We start from the raw sequence: 19,184 nt of genomic DNA on the forward strand, positions 1-19,184 counted from the left end.
ACACAGTGACTCCCTACCCTGTCCCCAGAAGCAAGCTGCCTGTCCGAACACAGTGCTCTTGGGGCACCTGCTGCAATTCCCGAGTGCCAGAAAACCACAGCCAAAGTTTCAATTCCCCTTCTCTTTCTGTGAGGCTCCGAGCAGAAATGCAATGGTGGGGAGGCAGGAGCATGTGCATTTTCACACGGAGATGTGGGTCAGCGTCTCTCGAAGTGAAAGACGTGGGGGAAGCACGGCTTTCTGTCAGCAAAGGGCTCCTGCCAAGTCACCCTGCTCTCAGATCCAAACGCAGGAACCTCGTCCTCCCCAAACAGAACAGAAAAGGCTTAGAAAAGGGGTGAGAGAGTGCTGAGCGGATAGAAACTGAGCTGCTCTGATTCAGCCTCTTTTCCACAAGTCCCATCCCCCTACTCCTACCCCTGCCAAAAGTGAAGGGGGGGGGGAGGCGAGAACTCTAAACCCAGGGCGATTAGCATTGCAGCATGGGAGCTGGAGAGAATAGGCTATTCCAACTGGAGATAACTTGCATTGTAAAGCAGAGGAAGAAAACCACTTTTGACTGTGAGCAAGAACAGAAGCAGCAACAAAACCCGGAGACCCAGGCCAGCCATTCTTTCTGCCAGTGAGTTCAGACAAGGCGATGGTTTCCGTTACTTATGAAAGGGAATAAGCGTTAGAGAACAACATCTCTGGTTCCCTCCTCAATAAAGAGGACTGCAAGTGAATTAGCTAGGCTGCTTCCAGCATACCTTGTGTTCATAATCCTCTTCTACATAGTTGGCAACACCCCACAGAAATTCTGAGCCAGCTCATGTTGCTGCTGTAATCAGGTAGGGAAAGCATGGGGTGGGGGCCCAATACTCACACCTGGCAGATAAACCCACAGGGAGCCTTGCGTGCCTAGCTGGGTTTGCACAGCCTGCTCTGGGAATCACTGTTTCTTTCTGATACTTGTGCAATGCTAGAAACTAACTCTGCCTGAAGTTGGCCACGTACCCCTGCTCCCAGGAACCTAAAGAAGTGGTCTAGTCTTTCAGAGATGCTGAGTGATCAGCACCCAGTAGAGCTAAAGGAAATTATCCCCCTTTATTTTCCAGGCAGAATTGATCTTTGACAAAGGAAAACCAATCAAGGTTTAGAGACAGAGCTTAAAAATCACTCTGAAATGTTTGATAGACCTGACTTTGTGTCAAGAAGCCCTGTCTCCTGCCTCCATCATTCTCACCTTTGCTGTACAACATCCCACACTTTACAAGCTCCTTATCCACCAGTCCCAGTGATATGTCTGGAACCCAGCATTTCCTCTGGCACCTCCAAAGCACAGGGCTGAGCTGGCACGGGAGTCACAGGCACTGAAACGAGTTACCATGGGCTGCCTGCTCTATGCTAGCAAGGCATGTGAGCATCCTGCAGCTACTCAAGAGCACTTCCCAACACGTGATGTGTGCTTCATATGTGCTGTAGTCTAGTAGTCTGCACAGAGTAGCTGTCACAGAGTAATAGATGTGATAACCTGCCAGGAGGGAGAATGGGGCCAGTCTCAAACTCTCAACTGGACACTTCATGCTCAAAACTTAAAGGCCCTGCTCTTTTGCACCCATATACACCTCGTGTTACATCCTGTTAAGTTTCCATGCCTTAAAACTGTGGAATCAAAATTCAGAGACTTCTACAAAGCAGTCAGGAGAGCAGAATTTGGCCCAAGCAACATCATGACTCAGGGGAGTCCCATTCTTCATGCAGGGCAGGGGACAATCCAGAGGGGCCGTACCTGAAGAGTGCAAGAATGGAGGGGTGCGCGGCCATCAAATCCTGGCACCCAGACCACGCTGGCATTGCTGCTGGTGACTTGGCTTACAGTTACATTGAGAGGCGAGAGAGGCATGGCTATAAAGAAAACAAAGAGACCTTTCAGCACACACAGATCTGAGCAGGTATTCACATGGAAGTGGCAGAGGCTCGAGGCTAGAAATTATGCAATAAGATCACTAACAGAAACGTTACAATATGACATCTTTAGAGAGTGACCCTGGCTGTTGTGAATGGAAGTATTATCTTAACACCAGCACCCATCCTTCCCCAGTCCAGCATACTCGCCTGATGCACACAGGCAGCGGTTGAGGTCTTTGATCACCAAGCCAGGGTGTAATATTTACACCTTCCCTAGATAACCTCCTTCCCTGCCCCCTCCATTGCAATGCAGGACCCAGCTCTTTGCACAAAACTGCTGGTGGACCTACATTGTGAACCAAATCAGGGCTTTAAAATCCCTACCCAGGTCTCACTCCAGCCCCCAAAACCAGTTCTGCCAGTACCCTTGGAAGGCTGGTTTTGCTGTAGTGACCCGAATACCTTGTAGCCGGATTTGCAAGAGACCACCCCGTGCTGTGAAAGTGCTGCTGCCTCAGGCTGTCTGCTACAAACTCCTCCTCAAACATCCTGGGACACAGCCTGGACTGAAAACCGTGCCTCTGCCAGATGACAAACCTCAGCACACTGCTCTACAGAGGCACAACTCGAGGCACAGGGAGCGCCCATTACATGGCTGATACCACACCACAAATTAAGGACAAAGCTCTGCCTACACACCAAAATTTTCCACCTCTCCTGAGCTGTATCCAGTGGAAAACAGCAGTGGAAAAATAACTGCAAACCAAGATTCTTCCAGCTGCATCCTCTACTCTGCCACACAGCACCTTCGTCTCTCACTGCACCCAGGACAACCACAGTACTACCTTCAGCATCTCCATCGGGCCCTGCTGCAGGAGAAACACACAGATCAAAGCCATGGGGCAGGGAGTAGATGGTGCCACAGATTAACCCTAGAAAGCCTTTGTTCTCTGGTTAACTAGTTACCAGGACCAGGGTAGGGGCTGCCACCTAGATAAGAACAGCGGGAGGGAGGTGGAGCAGCAGAGCAGGGGTCACAGATGGAAGTTGGGCAATGAATTCTGTGCCCTTCAGTGAAAGGTCTTTTGTGAGGTGATTTGGACTTCTCTGTGTCTTGGTTTCTTTCTCTCTTTTGATGTTGGGTATTGAGGTTTGCAAGTTCTTTTTGGGGGAAAAAAAGCCTTCTTTCACCTGAGTATCATTGAAACGTTGTCATTCACTTGAGTCCTTTGTAAACACTTTGTAACTTTTTGGTTTCACAACCTGTCACTTTCCACACTGGATGGCAGGCCCAAAGGAGGTATGAGCTACACCCCAACCACTAACACGCCCACACTGGCGTCAAGACAGTCACTGAAGAGGGTCAGCTTGCTAGCACTTTCCCCTAAACACAACCTGCAGAAGGGACAGATGCACTTCCCCATCATCCATTGGGAAAAGACCCTTGGGTGGCCGTTTCCTGTCCTGCTCCAAAACACAGGATACGATCCTAAGAGTCTTAGTTGCACACAGGAAGGAGAGCAAACCCAGTCTGAAAAGAAGGCCTTAAGTGTTAACAGATCCAGAGTTCACTGCCTCCATGCTCACAGAGGCTGGAACAATGGGGCCTTGTACAGGTCTGGGGGCTACAATAACACTAACTTTCTGCTTGGAGTACACCCAGCACACTGTGGGCACTACAGAGAACAGATAATGAACAACTACAGCAGAAAACAGCAATGGTTTGCAAATGTCCCAGCAGAAATATTTGTCTCCAGAAACACAGAAGAAACAAATTGTTTAATAAATTGCAGAAAGACTCGAGAGTCCTGATTAGCAGATGGATCTGTGTAAGAGAAGGCAGGCCTGATCATGCATGCAGGGACAACTACTCCCAGGAATAACTTCAATGAAGTCTACATGTTCATGGGATCAAGGTGCCTGCTCCTGGTGCTGCTGATACCCTTGTTCGGGCCTCTGCCTTTATTTTAACAGGAGCTGTACTACATCTTCAAAACTTCTGCTCTTTAGAAGAGCCTCATCGCTTCCCTAAGTTTCTAACTACTCTTTCAAACATATCTTTGAGATATTACAGTTAGAATTTATATGACTACACCACTGGACTTGGTACTTAAAATCTGTTTTGTTATCTCCAGGACATACTGGTAGAACATTTGCCAAATGACTTAAGCTCACTGTTCCTCAGCTCTAAAAAGTGTCTGTGCATGTGTTGGTGATGTGTCCCTCCCAAATAGGTTCTGTGGATTAATTAGCTGATGACTGACCTCAATGGAGCGATTCTGGCTAGGGCTAATTGCTGGGAAACATGAGAATTTTTAGGCTTCTACCCCATCATTCTACTAGTGGTTAATAAAAAAAAAAATCATCATCTGTGTCGACATTAAAAAAATGCTTGTTTATGCTAAATGTTATTTCAAATTACAGCCTAATGAGATTTTTTTTTAAAGCACAATAGCTTTATGAACTAAATTCTATCCCAGGATAAAAATATCCATCGAAGATATAGTCCACAATAACTAATTCCCCTGAGTAGACAAGTCTTTAAAGCAACAACTGCAAACGTTTTTTAAATTAAGTTATAAATCTTACTAGTCTGGCGTACTGCATTCTTGGCATAGAAGTAACCACAATGTCCTGAAGAAAAATACACTGTAAGAGCAGTAGATCCACAGCTGGATTTTCAGCTATCCTTTAATGAGCATTAGCTAGTGTAGCTGAGTCCTGATACAGACATAAATGCTTGCTCTTATCTGTGCTGAGCAATAAGCTAGCACTTGGAACGAGCGATTTGTGTGACATGCCTCCCCTGGAACTGATAATCATGTCATTTAACGCGCATTAAAGCATCGCTAAGAGTTCAACTGCAGAAGCATCGCAACACGGAGAGGAGGGGAAGAGCTGTTTGCTCTGATTGTCCCCATTTCAGTCACCTGGAAGAACTGAGGAAATGTGGCATCAACTTAGGGACTTCCAAATGGCAACTGGTCATGCAAAAGCCAGGAATTCTTTGTTTGGAATGAGTTTCTAAAGAGCAAACAATTAAAATAAAATCCATAAAACCAGCGTGGATGAGCAGAACTTACAGGCTACTCGAGATAACTCTTTTCAGCATCTAATGCCATGCTGATGGAAGCAAGCTGAAGTAATGGCCTCTGTAGCTCTAACAAGACCACTCTATCTCCAAGAAGAAAAAAAAATTTCCCCAACTACATATTTATATCCAGCTTCATTTCTCACAAGCTGTTTGACTGGTCTGATTCTGTCCTTTTAAGGAAAAAAAAAAACTGTTACTTGACATCACATTCCACTCCTGCACCAGATGTGGTTAATGCTGAGCGGCCTGGGATGCCGCCCTGCATGGCAAGCGGGAACTTAAGAGCATAAAGAATCATTCCAACTACTGGGAGCTCCGAGCCATGCTGGTTGCCAGCAGCTTTGAGGCAACCCCTTGCATTAACAAGCCCTGCTTTCCCCTCCCCAGAGAGCAAACCCAAGTACCTCGCCCATTCTCTTGCACCCTCTCACCTTTAATTTGAACAGTGGCTGTCCGAGATGAAGACAATCCCTTTACGTTGTGAGCTTCGCAGGAGAAAACTGTGCTTTGATTAATACCTGGAGATCAGCCAAGAAAAAGGAAAGGAAACACAAACAGCTATAATAATCCAGCTTCAACCTTCAGCAGAATTTCAATTATGTGCGACATCCAGCTCAAGCTGTACAGGCAAGTGGAGGGCTGAGCCGTGTGCCAATCAAAGGCACGCGGCTTCTGCTGTAATTAATGCGCTAAACACACTTCTAATGGAGAGGCTGTGGCAGCAGAGGAAAGCTTGCAGAGAAGCTCCAAGAAGCGCTGGATAAGGAGGATGAAATCTGGCAGGACAACAGCTCAGAGCGCTCAGTTAGTCCGTGTCCATTCCTCACATCTGGGTGAGCATCTTCAGAACTAGGACCGTGCTGAACCGCGTGCTTATGCAACGCCCACCGCGCTGGACTTGGGCCTGACACCTGAGCAACAACCATCCTCTAACTGGGCTAGGAGCCCCGGCAAGCTTCCAGCCACACGCTGCAGGTTTCAAGCTAATTCCCAACTGTCCGTCAGCGTGCATCAGACTTTTGAAGCCACGCAAAGGGATGGAAGTTAAATGCTGCTGCATCAGCACTGAGACACTTTCCAGGGGTGATAAAAGTGAGGATTACACTCCCTCTCTTCTGTGAGCACCCATCCATATATCCCACAGGGCCATACTAATGTCTGGATGCTCCAAGATGCAGAGAGATGTTGCTAATTAATCAGAATTGAGACAGAATTGCAAAGCTGCCCGGAGAAGTCTCCCCAGCATGTTTTCACTCAACCAGGCCCTCAGTCGCCTTATAGGGCTCTACCTGACAATAACTAGGGATTGGCACACTGTGGGCACACAGTTTAGGAGCTATGGAGATATCAGAGCTGCACACAGAGGGTTTCATGGTGTCAGTCCTTGCCCTTGGATTTATCTCCCAAGCCTGAGAAGGTGTAACAGAAGAGAGGAGACTGCTAGGAAATGAAAGAACAAAGCAGTATAGCTTCTTCCACTCACCCCCTGAGCAGGAGGAAAACGCTGCCAGCAGGCTGAAGGCCAGGCAGCAGAGCAGCACCTGACATGGCAGGCACATCCCAAAGACAGAACCAAACACAGCCCTGCCCCGAGGACACCACCACAACACACCACAAACCAAGATCCTCTTGCTCTCTAGCACCACTGCCAGCACCCCTTTCCAAATATAACCCTTTTACCAAGGCAACTGCTTGCTCAACTCTGGAAATGTCTGCTTCCTAGCCACTACTGTATTATTCTTTCCTTCAGAATTTGAGGCTTGCTTTCTTACTTTTTGACACGCTTTGGCAGTCTGACAGTGCAGCTTGAGTCCTGTTACCATTTTTTTTTGTTGAAAAGACAAGATCTGCCCAAGGAACATCCCAAAGAACACTGAAAGGGGCAAAGAAAGGGGCCAGCGATAAATATACATAACAGAAACTGATTTGGAGAATGGCTAGAAGCAGATGGTGCCCTTCCTCAGGCCTCCACACCACTGCCCCACAGTGACAGGAGTTTTGTGAGGCACCGAGTGATGAGTTTGGTGGTGAAAAGAAAGCTTATTGTCTTTTCCCCTCTCGACTATCAATCTCCTCAGTTTCCATTTCAACAGGCAGATTATATCATACGGGAGCAGTTTTCATTTCCAGCTTTGAGCAGCATCAAGTGGCTATGTAAGAGAGGGAGCAGATGATAAAACCATTGCAAATCACAAACTAGGTTTTGATTTGCATATAAATTAGGTTCTAAGGGGAAGCTTAATAGGATTGGATAGCTCAAAGGATGGCCAAAGATGTACACAAAGAACTCCCCCTGGGTGCAACTGTATTAACATTGATGAAGAGGCCCCAGAGAGGCCTCTTCTTTCTAAATTGCTAGTCCACCTTCGGCTCAGGGAAGCCAAGAATAATAAAACAGCAGCAAAGAAAATAAGTTACACAAAACTGTCAGACAACTAAGTAGAGTAAAATTACCTTTAGGAGGTAACTACAAGAATAGCTGTGGTCAGGTCCTAGCAGAGATACATCACCCTCCCCTGAAAGTGAGCTGAAGAGAGACCTGAATCTACTGGCTCCTGAGTTCTTCAGCAGTCACTGCTGGGGACGGCAGTCTTACCACCATGCACCTAGTGCTTGCTCTGGAATAAACCTTGGTCTCTGAGGGTATCAACCAGCCCACTTCAGCACCAAAACAACCACCCTAAAAGCATCAAGCAATTAGATGAGGCAGTCAGGTTTTAACAATAAGAGCATCCAGCAGGCCTGCAAGAACACGTATGGGGGGAGGGAGGAAAGAGGGAAGCAGTGCAAGACATGGCTGTGCACAGGAGGAGGTGGCATCTGTTACCTGGGAATACCTGGAGATTTCCAAGCCAAATGTCACCAACAGGAGTTACTTAATATAACCATTAACACCGTTCACGGGGTGGAACAAAACGGGCACCAAAGGGGCACTGAGGCACCATGTGTCCAGCAGTATCTTTCCCATCGTGCCAGCCCCACCCAAGCTCTGGAAAAGCCTGTGTGCCTCAAAGCAGCAGAAAACACACAGCAACAATCACTACTCAGAATGATCTGGCTCTGTATGTGATCATGATCTCTCAAGCTTCAATGTACAAAGACTATTCTCATATTATGTGGCCACCCAGTGTTGATCAGAACAGAGCTCTCCTCCTCTTCTGTCGCTCAAAGTGATCCCCTGCATTGGCAGCAGCCTTACCTGACACATTTAAGATGGAGGGGGAGATGTCTGGAAGCCCCACTCTAGAGTCTCCCATCCACCAGACAATTGTCACTGGTTCAGGGGGACCAACAGCAGCACAGGCCATATGAAATGGGGCATTAGGGGACACGGACCCATCCTCAGGCTCCACAGTAAAGTAGGGCACACCTAGAAAAGCAACAGACAAGTGATAACAACTGAAGAGACTTCCACTGTCTTGTTTGTTTCCATTAGTATCAGCACCCCATCTGCCCTATGCCTAATGCAACTCCCTCCGAGCCCTCCACAAGAACCAAGGGATGGTGCTGGATCACCTCAGGGTAGAGATGCCTACACAGTCCCACCAGAAGAAGGCAGCAAGAAAAGAGTACTTGCCTTTACAGAATGCCTTTGAAAAACCTCTTTCACTGAGTTTTCTCCAAGACTCCCCTATGAAGTATCTGAGTAGCAGTACTTGCTCAATTTTTCAACTGGAGAGACCACAGTTTAAAGAGGCAACAGTCAACAGTTTTAGTGGTGGCAGGCACCACTTTCAAGTTACCTAATCCAGCTGCAGGTACTTCTTCCCATGCATTAAAAACCGAAGCTCGCCAATCAGTTGAACTAGCAGCTGTAACAAATCCAGGAAGGAGGGAAGAACCACCCCCCAGTGATAGACCAGGATCATTTACAATGCTCTCTCCACAGCTTAATTGACTGGAGCTGCCTTCCAGCACGCTCTGACACTATGTGAATCAGGCTGCCTTGGAGTTAGGGGTAATTTGTTTCAGAGCTGAAGGCTATCCGTGGACACAGCTCCCTTGATAACTGTTCATTCCCCACTGTAGAAAGGTTCCTGCTTGTTACAACAGGCCTTATATCAGGCCCACAGGGAGTAACCTCCAACATTAACTACCTCGGATCATCTCAAAGTGGCAACAGGTGAGTGCAACTCAACACATCAAGAGATGTGGTTTCTTTTGTGGGCAATGCCAAAACTTTTGGGGTTTCAGTGCTCCAAACCAGTAACACAAAGCTCACCAACAGTGACTGCAAAGGACAGCCAGCATATGCTTCTGGTGGCTGCTGGAGGAGCTTAAGGACCACAGAAACCCTTTTATACTCAAAAGTTTGGCTGGTAAGCACAGCTACTACCAAACTGCATCTCCACCAAACTGAGGTATTTGCAGCTGGAAAAAGTGTGCTGGAAACTGCCCATCTGCTGCTTCACAGACACAAGACGAGCTGAGGGCACTGCGCATTCACATGTCTAAATTGCACTGTCCACCCTGGCCGAAGATGGCAGGCCCAAGCAGCTCCAGCCAGCATGGCAGACACCGAGCATCTCCAACAGCAAGCTCACAGTAGGTGCCTCAATAAGGATTTAGAAGCCTAACGCTTGATATTTCTCCTACACTCCAGCTGAAAGCCACGTCCTCGGTCTTTCACTGATGGTCCAGTCACCATTTGTGGCTCTCAGGTGGCAGTTCCTTTGCACCTTCCTCACCTCCTTGCTGCTCCCTTTAGAGTGGCAAGTAAATGAACAAATTCAAAATCTCAACCCGGGTCACTTCAGGTACGGTTGTGCCTATCTGCACAAAGGCTACTGCTAAGGACAAATATTTCCACCATCAGGATTTACTGCTGGGCTTTGTTTACATACTTTACTTTTTACTGCAGTCATAAGTAGACAATAAAAGCAAATAAACTTGTCACACACCAGCTGTGACCTCTGCCTGCTTTGCCCTCCTTCTCCAGGGAAGATTCAATACCATCACTCCTTCCACCTGTGAGTAGGATCCCTGCTTCTTGTCCTTTTGCAAGGGCACCCCTAGGTAACATTTCGGGAGAATCCTGCCTAGCTTGTCAGGTTTTCTCACTTGGGGAGCAGCTAACCACATCAGATAAGACCAGAACTAAAACCCCTCATAGTTCAGGGAGCGCGGCTGACTCATCAAGCTCAGAAAGCGGCACTGCCCCCGTACGTATGTTACCTGGATACCTCACTGTCTGAGGCGCACACGTAGCCTCCCAGTTCCTGGTACACGAGGTGAGCACTGGCACCTTGCTTTCACAGATGCGCCGTGGAGGCACCAAGCAGCCAACAGCCAGGAAACTGGGGGGCAAGGCAAGGAAATGAGCCTGTCTATTCCCAGTTCCAAGCCAGCATCCAATCTATGGGGCTGATTCGTTCTCCTACGGCTCAGTTCTCAGACAGTGTTAATTCAGGGGGATGCGTTCCCACAGATGTGGCTGGGGCTCTGACTGTAGCCACAACAGGGACTAGCAGCCCTGGGGAACAGCGTCACCGTCAGAGGTGTCATTTCAGAGGGAAACATTCTGTAAGGCACATCATCCGTCTTTTTAAGGCGCTCACACTCCACAGTGTGCCTCTTCAATTACCCCCCGGCATCGAATGCCATCATGTTCTTGGGAAGGCCAGAGTCTGGTTTCCAAGCCAGAACACAGCTGCAAAATCATGTTGGTTTTGTAAATTCCGAGGAATGCCTCGGAAGAGGAAACATCTTAGCTGGAGTACAGAGACAGTTCCAATACCGTCACTGCAAATCCTGCCGGATACAGGTTACCCAAGTGGATCTCAGGGCAGACACCAGACAGCATAAACCTCCATCCGAGCTCCCTTCCAGTGAAATCACCAGTAGCCCACGCTTGTTTTGGTGGGGCACGGTGTCAGCACCTACAGAAGGCTGCGATGAACAGAGCAAGGATCCTCTCTCAGTCAGAGGATAACAGCACAGCGATCGCTTTCCAATGCAGCTAGTACAGCGATCGCTTCTGGACAGAAGCTAGCACAGCCAGGGATGAAATACGACACAGAGGTAGCAGTGAGGCTTCTGCATTCCTCATTACTTTCTTACACCAATAGCTGACACATTTTTAGAAGTCCATGCCCCAGCACTACTTGTTATTTTTTAATTCTTTCCAGTAACTCCCGTTTCACATGATTAATTAATTACCTGCTTGGTTCAGGCTGAACGAGCTGCTGCTGTACTTGCTTTTCTCACAGAAGCAACTAGGGGCATTTTTTTAAGTGCACGCTTTTGGCTGCAAGCTCTGCCCTTCGTTCTCAACTCCCCCTCACCTAGTTGCAGCTGGGGTTTGTGACTTTGATGATTCCTGCCTGTTACTATCCAGAAGGGCTCCTTTGTTTTTCAGATGGCTCAGCACACCAAGCAACCCGATCTCCACTCACACCCCCACCACGCGGAAGAAGCCACCTCTGGAGCAGGCCACGGTAATTGGAACAGAAATGGAAGCTCTGCACAGCAGAGAGCATTTTAAGCTGTAAGCAATGTTCTCCAGTTCAAACTGCACCTGGAAGTTTAGGTGGGCAAAAGCTTGGGATTTATGGAAGGCAGCAGGTAAGTGTTCCTCTCCCTGGGAGAGCTGCTACACATGTTTCCACGGCTTTGAGTGAGCAAGACCTTCGCTGTAAAACACCCAGATGACACCACCGCCCATGACACCCTCCCTGCCTCCCCTCTTTAAGACTGCCAATTCAGCTCTGGCCCAAAGTGTTACTGATCACACCCAAAAAGCCACTTCTTGCTGCAAATGCACTGTTTCTGTCAACTCCCTCACCAAATATAAGCCACCCTATGACTCCTGCTTTCTGAGGACATAACAAAATCACGTCCCAAGGGAAATGAAACTAAAGACAGTAAGAAGCCACCAATCCACGCTCCTGTGGGTGACCTTTGGGCAACCCTGTAGAAGTTATTCTTTATCAGACAAGACTGGGCAAAGCAGTGCCACGCAGAAGAGTCACAGATAGGAAGTGCTAACGTACAGCACTTCTTCCGAAGCTCAGAACTGGGCTACAACTGTACCTTGCCCTCAAAGACCTATTTGGCTGATACACAGAACGAGGCTGTGACCGTGGGTTGGACCAGATGACACACTTGGATCCCCTTCAACCTGAACTATCCCATCGTCCTACAAATTGTTTGGAGATGAAAGGAACAACGGATTGAGGGCTGGAAAGAAACCCGTGCGCATGAAAGGATCTTGTCTCCTAGCGTGCCAAAATAAAACAGAAGGTAATGAAGCGACAGCTCCTCTCCTTGAAGCTACTTCTCCTGCTTCTTACTCCTGCCCTGTAGCGATCTTACTACAGTTAGCAGCAATGGTTCAGATGCAAGAAGCCTGTCACTGGAGCAGTCTGCTCTCACCACTTCCACCTAGAGCATTTCGGTGGGTTAGCCCTGAAAAGAAACCAGCGCTACTACTCCTCCTTACCTTCCACTATGAGCCACACATGCTGTGATTCTTCCTTCTTCCCCCCGTTCTCAACCTGGCACCAGTACTTCCCAGAATCTGTCCGCTCGACGGATTTCAAGCTGAAAAAAGTCAAAAGCCACATCGATATTTTATGTGGATAAAGCATGGTTTTTGCCCCAAAGGACCCTCAAGTGTTTGGAAAACCAGATGCATGGACAACACCCGCTGAGACACAGCCAGCTCCGGGGAGGAGGAACAGCCAGCCAGCACAAAGGATGGCAAATCAGCAGAGACAGGAGGCTCCTCTTTAAAGTGGGTGGAGGGAATCCTCAGCAAAGCAAACAGCCTTCCTCTGAAACGTCCTTGCAGAAAACCCACCATTTGTGCCCTCTGAGGATAGGAAGGGGGTTGGTGGCCTCAGTCCTGACCTGTGGCTCTTAGCTAGGCTTCAAGAGCGACATCTTGTCCTGCAACGTCTGAGCTAGCAGGAAACACCAAATCACAAACCTCCACCGAGCCTGACTGTTTAGCCTCAGTTAGGTGACAGGGCTGGTGACAGCCTCACACGGGAACAGATGGGTCAGGCCCCAAATGTACTCAGTGTTATTCTCATCCCAAGAATGCCTCACGCTGCAAAACTCCTCGGGCCTCTCGATTTGTGGTTTCAAGGGGTTACGCTGGCCTACTCCAGCACTCAGCCTCACCGTAGGGCTCTTCTATGGCCTCCCTTTCTCAGGAACAGCTGCTCTTCTGAGAAGATGCATCCAAGCAGGGGAAGGCAGCACACAGGGACTGAGCAGCAACCAAGTCGTAGGCCTCTGGTTTTTAGTGGAGAAGTTCTGCTCCTTGCTCCACTGCTGGAAATCTGCGGTACCCTCGCTGCTGTCAGCAACAGGAGGGTAGCACGTGGAGCAAGGAGCACAATTCGGGCCCAAAGCAATAAAAGTCTCAGCTACCAAAGGTAGCCAAGTGCCTGTTGATGTACAAACGTTGATTGCCCCCACCCCACGGGATGCACAGCCATGTACCTCGCTGCCATGCAGGGACCCTCAGCTCATCTGATGCCCGCTTGCCTAACGCTAGCAGCCCAACTCAGGGAAGGGGGGAAAGAACGTCTCAGGAAGGGAGACAGAAAAGGGTGAGTGTTTGCCGAGATGCACAGAAGGGACCCGCTACAGCCTGGTTTCCAGAGCTGTACCTTCAAACGGCATCAGCTGGCCTGCCTGTCCAGCTGCACGTTCTGAAACACAGCGCTCGCAGCAAAGAGTCACACAAAGAGGGGTAGAAATGATCACTTCAGGAGAAAACAGGAAAAAAAATAAAGGAGAGAAAGGTACAGACACACCTAGATTTAGCACCCTAACTTATCCCTGGCGTTGCAGAAAGTTCTCAGCAGAGGAAAATGAGAGGTGAGAAAGGAGATCAGACTGAGGCAAAGAGAGCCAGCTAGCAGAACTGGGGGGGGGAAGTAAACGGTAGGATTTCAAGAGAAACTGTTTCCACAACACAATATTATACAATAGTTTTACTGGGTACAGAGGTATTTTTTCTCCTATCAAAATGTCTTGAAGACAAGCTTTAGCACAGAGACTTTTACTTGCAGGAACTGGAGACTCCCTGCAATGTCAATCCAAGAAACCTAGAAGAAGATGAAGCCAGAGATCAGAAAAGAGCTATTCTCAGTCAGTCAACAGTTTTGAGCCCCCATGGTGATGGTGTGTTTGCTTGGACAAGTTCTCTTTACGCATAAAAAAAAAAAGCCAGAGCAGAACCTTGGGTTTCATTTAACTCAGTACTTCCCAAACTAGCTGACATTCCTCTTCTGCTGAAATAAAGGCACAGAGAGCAGCTTCCCAAAAGAGAGATTTTGCACCTCTGAGAGGGGCAGGACTGATACCACACAGTGTAAAATGTATTAGGAAAGTCTCTGTAAAACGACTCAGGGATGGTTCAGGTAACAAACACTGCTCCCCAGAGAAGAGGATGTAGTACTTGGAGTCTCATTTCAATTAACAATCCTCACCCTTTAAGCAGACTGACAGCTCAAGAGACAGAGTAAGAGAAAGGAATGAATATAAGAGAGAGAAAACCTATTTATGTAAGCCAGACCTTAAGTTTTCCTGCTGCACAGCAGAACAAGATGAACAAACAAGGCAAGAACATCCTTTCACCTTGAAGTCACGTCTCAAGCATCACAAGCATTAGCAAAGCACCTGTCACCACACTAGTCAGGAAACCAATACGGTCCTAGTGCGTAACATTTCAGCCCTCAGCAGCTTCACCGTTGCTCTCCGTCACGCCCCTGCTGCACGCAGAACAGCAGGGCCAAAGGACCCTGCCCCGCCGAGGGTACTGCAGTCGCATAGAGACAGCTGACAGCAGAAAACTGCGCAATAGCTTCCGCGATACTCTTCCTTCCCTGCATCTGCTGTACCTGAGGAAGCCGATCCAGTGTTCTTCATCTACTGGAATGTACACCTGGTCTACGCTTTGCACCACTGCTCCGTCCTTGATCCACAACATCTCGGGATCTTCCATTCCCTCCAGGCTGCAATTTAGTTTGACGGGTTGACCCTGGGACACCTTTAATTTGATTGGAGATCCTGTAAATTTCATACCTAAAAGAAAAATACTACTCCGCCCCACCCCCAGAAAGAAGGGGGGTTGGAGTACAGCAAATTACTCTAGGTTGGTGGTCTAGCATTACATACCCTACCAGCACACACTGCAGAGGGGGTCTGTTAGTCTCAGCACTGCTCTACTACGGCTGCTAAGCAATGGTTAAAGGCAAGCACCGAAAGCACAACTGCGAGAGGAGAGCGGCAGCTCAGCGCGTACGCGAGGATGTTTCAACTCCTGTAACATCAGGGCGAGCTTCTCCAGGGCAGTGCCGGGCAGAAACGCTGGGAGCTTCACCGTGCCAGCCATCCCACAGTGCCAAGTGCCTTTTGTTTGACACGGTACCAACACCTCCCTCTTTTCCCCAGGCTTGAATTTCAGCTACGGTGCTCCCGTGCTGCTGAGAAATCATTGCGCTTGCTCCACTGTACGCCTTTGTACAGAGCTGGGGATAGGAGAAAGAATCAATTACGCCTCGTTATTCAGCGTACACCGTTCCTCTGCGCTCCGGAAAGCTTCCCTGCAATTTGCACAGCCCGTGAAAGCAAAAGCCTATTCCTCAGCAAACCTCGCTGAGGAGTGGAACTGTTTACAGAGCTGGTATTTCTGTCGTGTGACGTGGGCGTGTGCTCAAAACCAGCCTCTCCGACCCTTCAGTCCAGCCAAAGGAGCACGTTGTTCCCAGGACTATACACACTTGAGACCCCCCAAAGCAGCAGGGACAGAGTCAGTGGAGCTTGATCAGGTTTACACCAACAGAGAAGCGATCAGAATTTGGCCCGGAGCACTGTTACCATGTGTGGGTGGATGGGGAGTGTCTCCCTGGAGCAGAAGCGAATATATGGAATGTGTTACCATGAGAAAACACAGAAGCAACCTATGTAAGTGCATTTAAGAAAGAACAGCGTGTAAAGGAGGAACCAGAGGATCAAAGGAGACCGTGGGAAAGCAGGAAGGTAGAAAATACACGTAAAGCTAGTTTTGTTAGGGAGACTGGCCATTTCCTATGTGGTGGCACAGGACTGACAGACCAGAACAGGTCTAGCCTAGCTCGATATTATGCCCCGGCAGTGGCCTCTGCATCATTCAGAAAACCAAATGCCTCCATCAACTCTTGCCCGCCCATATACATCATAGTATATGACAGCTTCAGCCAGGGCATCTGGCTAGTCAACTTCCCACCGGATGCCTTGCTAGCCTCCAGAGCCACACAGAAAAACACTGGTTGTGAAATCCAGAGCACGGCTAAGTTAGCAGCCCTGTTGCTCCTGAACTCTGCTGCAGCCTTACCGGTGATCAAACACAAGAGATTTCTCATGTGCCGCTTCCCCTCCTGCCAAAACACCACCCTCCTGCAGCCATGGGGGCACCACCTCACAGGGCAGAGCGAGGGCAGAGGGATGGGCAGCGTGGTTCTACAGCTGGAAGAAGGGGGAAGCCGGCACTGTGGGACCAGCCGGCAGTCTGTCACTGGCAGCCAGTACCCAGCAGAGCACTGGTGGTCCCGGAGCAATCCCAGAAGACAGGCAGAAGGACCTTATTCCCTTCCCTAATGAGATCCCCAGCCTGTTAACAGCTGTTTTCCCACACTCAAGCCTTTTTACTTTCTATCAGCTGGTACTAAATTAACAAGTTCACAGAGAGCACTGAAAAACCGGCAAGATGCTAATTTCAGTTTAGTTGCTACAGTTCGTTTGCCGGGTTAAGGATTTAATCCCCTTGGATGAGGATGATCTAACCTTGCATTAACTCATCTGTAACACAAATGACACTTCCCGGTGCGTGCCAGAACGCTCCCTCCCTCTCACCACTCACAGTACTGGAATAAAACACGAGGGCTTTACAGCCACTCTCTCTCGCAGAAAACTGATGCAGCCAGGCTGCTGAACGCGTGTACAAACTGACAGACACGTTCCTCACAGGTGCCTCCATGGAAAAGCAAACTACTCAGCTTCCCACAGAGACAGCAAAAAACAATTCCACAAAGAAGCACTGCGAGAGACCCCGTACGGTTTCCAGTTCCCATTCAAATTAATGATGTAGGAAATTGAATATATAGTACAAATGTTTGGCCTGAGTTTTAGTTCTCCATGTTACCCAAGCGTAACCCCTCCGCCAAGACTGAGTGCCACAAATACAGATGAGGGATTTTTAATACATTCACAAGGTTTTTGACAGAAATCCAGGTTTAGCTGCAGCATCTCTTCCTGTAGATACGAGGAAGGAGCATGGAGGAGGCCAGTTAATATCCACCTATCCCTCCTTCTACTCTCCCACTCATGATTTCTCATCCGATAACATTCCTGCCAGCACAAGAAACAACCTCATCCAAATCAGCTCCTCCAAGCCTACCTGTAAGAGCTGCCGGAGTTGGAACATCTGGCTGGGGAATAAAACCGTAAGACATTTCTTATCGAGCCGTTGCCAGGACTGACGGCCAGCGAACGCGCCAGCTGTCAAAACACGCGACATACCTGCGCGCCTGCTTCTGAACCTCGCCACCGCGATTGCTAGGAGCCAGGTGCATGGGGCTTTGTGAAGTTATTACAGGAGCGGAGAGAGAGGAAGACTCCTGGCACGCCAAGGGAAAAGCTCTCGGCTCCCCAGGCTCCTCGGGACCTGCTCTATGGATCCCGCTGCCCCTCAGCGTCCCGGCACACACACGGTTCCCCCACGCGCGGCGCGGAGCTCAGGCTCCCGGGGAAGCCGGCGCCGAGGGGCTCTCCCATGCTGCCTTTCCCTGCCGACTCGGGGGTGAAACTTGGGGAAATGAGTTCAGGAGAAGGGGGGGGGGAAAGCCAACAAAAGCCACTCAGGAATGCGTTAGCGCCCGGCTTCCCTCGGCGGCGATTCGCGCTAGGCAAATACCAGCGCAATGCCTTTCGCAAACAACAGTGAGGATTACCGGGGCTGCGATTTACTACTCGGCCCTTGCAGGCGGGCAGGGGGAGGCTCGCAGCACCCCGCAGAGCCCGGGCTCCCCGCCGGGCACCGTCGGCTCCGGAGCGCCACGCAGCTGGCCCAGCCGCTGGACGCACAGCGGCCACGGAGCACCCCGCGTCCGGCCGCGGAGGGGAGGGCAAAACGGGCCGGCGCCGACCCCCACCTGTGGCTGCCCGAGGCCCCGCGGCCGCCACACCGGCCGGACCCCGCACGCCAGAGCGGCGCAGGGCTGCCCCTGCGCGGCAACCGGTTCCTGGGCACCCGGCCGCTGCCGGCGGGCTGCCGACACCTGTAGAGGCGTCTCGGCCGGGGGCTGCCCGCGGTGGTGGGGGGGGAGCGGAACTGGCCGGCGGCGGGGAGCGAGTCCGGAGGCGCCGGCGGGGCAGCCCCCATTGGCGGCGCGGCGACGGGAGTTGTGGCCGCAGCCCCTCTCGCCGCGCCCGGAGAGCTCGGGGGGCACTGCCCCGCAGCCTCTCCTTGCCGCCCCCGGCCCTCCGCCGCGGCAAGCGGCCGCCGCCCTCCCTCCTCCCCGACCGCCACGGGTGTGCTGTCAGCCCCTCTCACCTGCCACGGCGGCGAGGTCCTGGAGCGCCGCAGCCCACAGTCCCAGCAAGAGAAGCCGCGGGATCGCCATGCTCCGCTTCAGCTCCATCGCTCCCGCACCACCATCCTCCCCCCTAGCTCCCGGCGCCGCAGGGGGACTCCCACCACCCGCGCAGGCGGCGACAGCGGCTAAGGCAGCCCCGCGTCGCCGCCCGCCACCGGACTCCCACGGGAGGCTGCGGGGTCGCTCAAAACTTCTGGCCGCGGCTCCGGCCGGGGCGAGAGGCAGGAGGCCCCGTCGGGGGGCTGGGTCGGGTCGGGTCCGGTGCCGCCGGGCGGTCTCCCCCTGGCGGCGCGCAGCCGCCGCTCGGCAGCTCCTCCGCGCGAGTGGGTCCGTCCGTCGGTCGGTCGGTCGCTGGGTCCGTCCCTCTCTCCCCAGCCACCGCCTTTTCCTTCAGGAAATGGCGCTCTCGGGCGGTCACCGCGCGCTGTGCTCCCCCTCTGACATCACGCTCATGAATATGCATGAGGCGGGCGCCCGCCGCCCCCGAAGCGGCGAATCACCGCACCCGCCTCTTCCCCGTTCCGCCGCCCCGGGACGGGACCGGCTGCGCGGAGCCCGACGCCACTCACCCCGCGTCGTGTACCCGGGGGTCGGGCCGCTGCGGGGCG

The 19,184-nt window shown here is 50.8% G+C and overlaps 1 protein-coding gene across 1 annotated transcript in view; it reads right to left on the minus strand.

Annotated features, from left to right (window-relative positions):
• The window catches only part of TYRO3 (TYRO3 protein tyrosine kinase), a gene marked incomplete at both ends in the record, with an annotated part of 42,435 nt that extends 23,814 nt beyond the window's left edge, over positions 1 to 18,621 (minus strand). The window contains 6 exons of the mRNA XM_084270417.1: positions 1,772 to 1,887; positions 5,416 to 5,502; positions 8,184 to 8,354; positions 12,426 to 12,526; positions 14,842 to 15,025; positions 18,534 to 18,621. Of these exons, the coding sequence (XP_084126543.1) occupies positions 1,772 to 1,887; positions 5,416 to 5,502; positions 8,184 to 8,354; positions 12,426 to 12,526; positions 14,842 to 15,025; positions 18,534 to 18,621 (747 nt within the window). The remainder of the gene's footprint in view (positions 1 to 1,771; positions 1,888 to 5,415; positions 5,503 to 8,183; positions 8,355 to 12,425; positions 12,527 to 14,841; positions 15,026 to 18,533) is intronic.
• Positions 18,622 to 19,184: the final 563 nt, after the last annotated feature.

This window comes from Gallinula chloropus (genome assembly GCF_964237585.1).
Source record: "Gallinula chloropus genome assembly, chromosome: 14".
NCBI lineage: Eukaryota > Metazoa > Chordata > Aves > Gruiformes > Rallidae > Gallinula > Gallinula chloropus.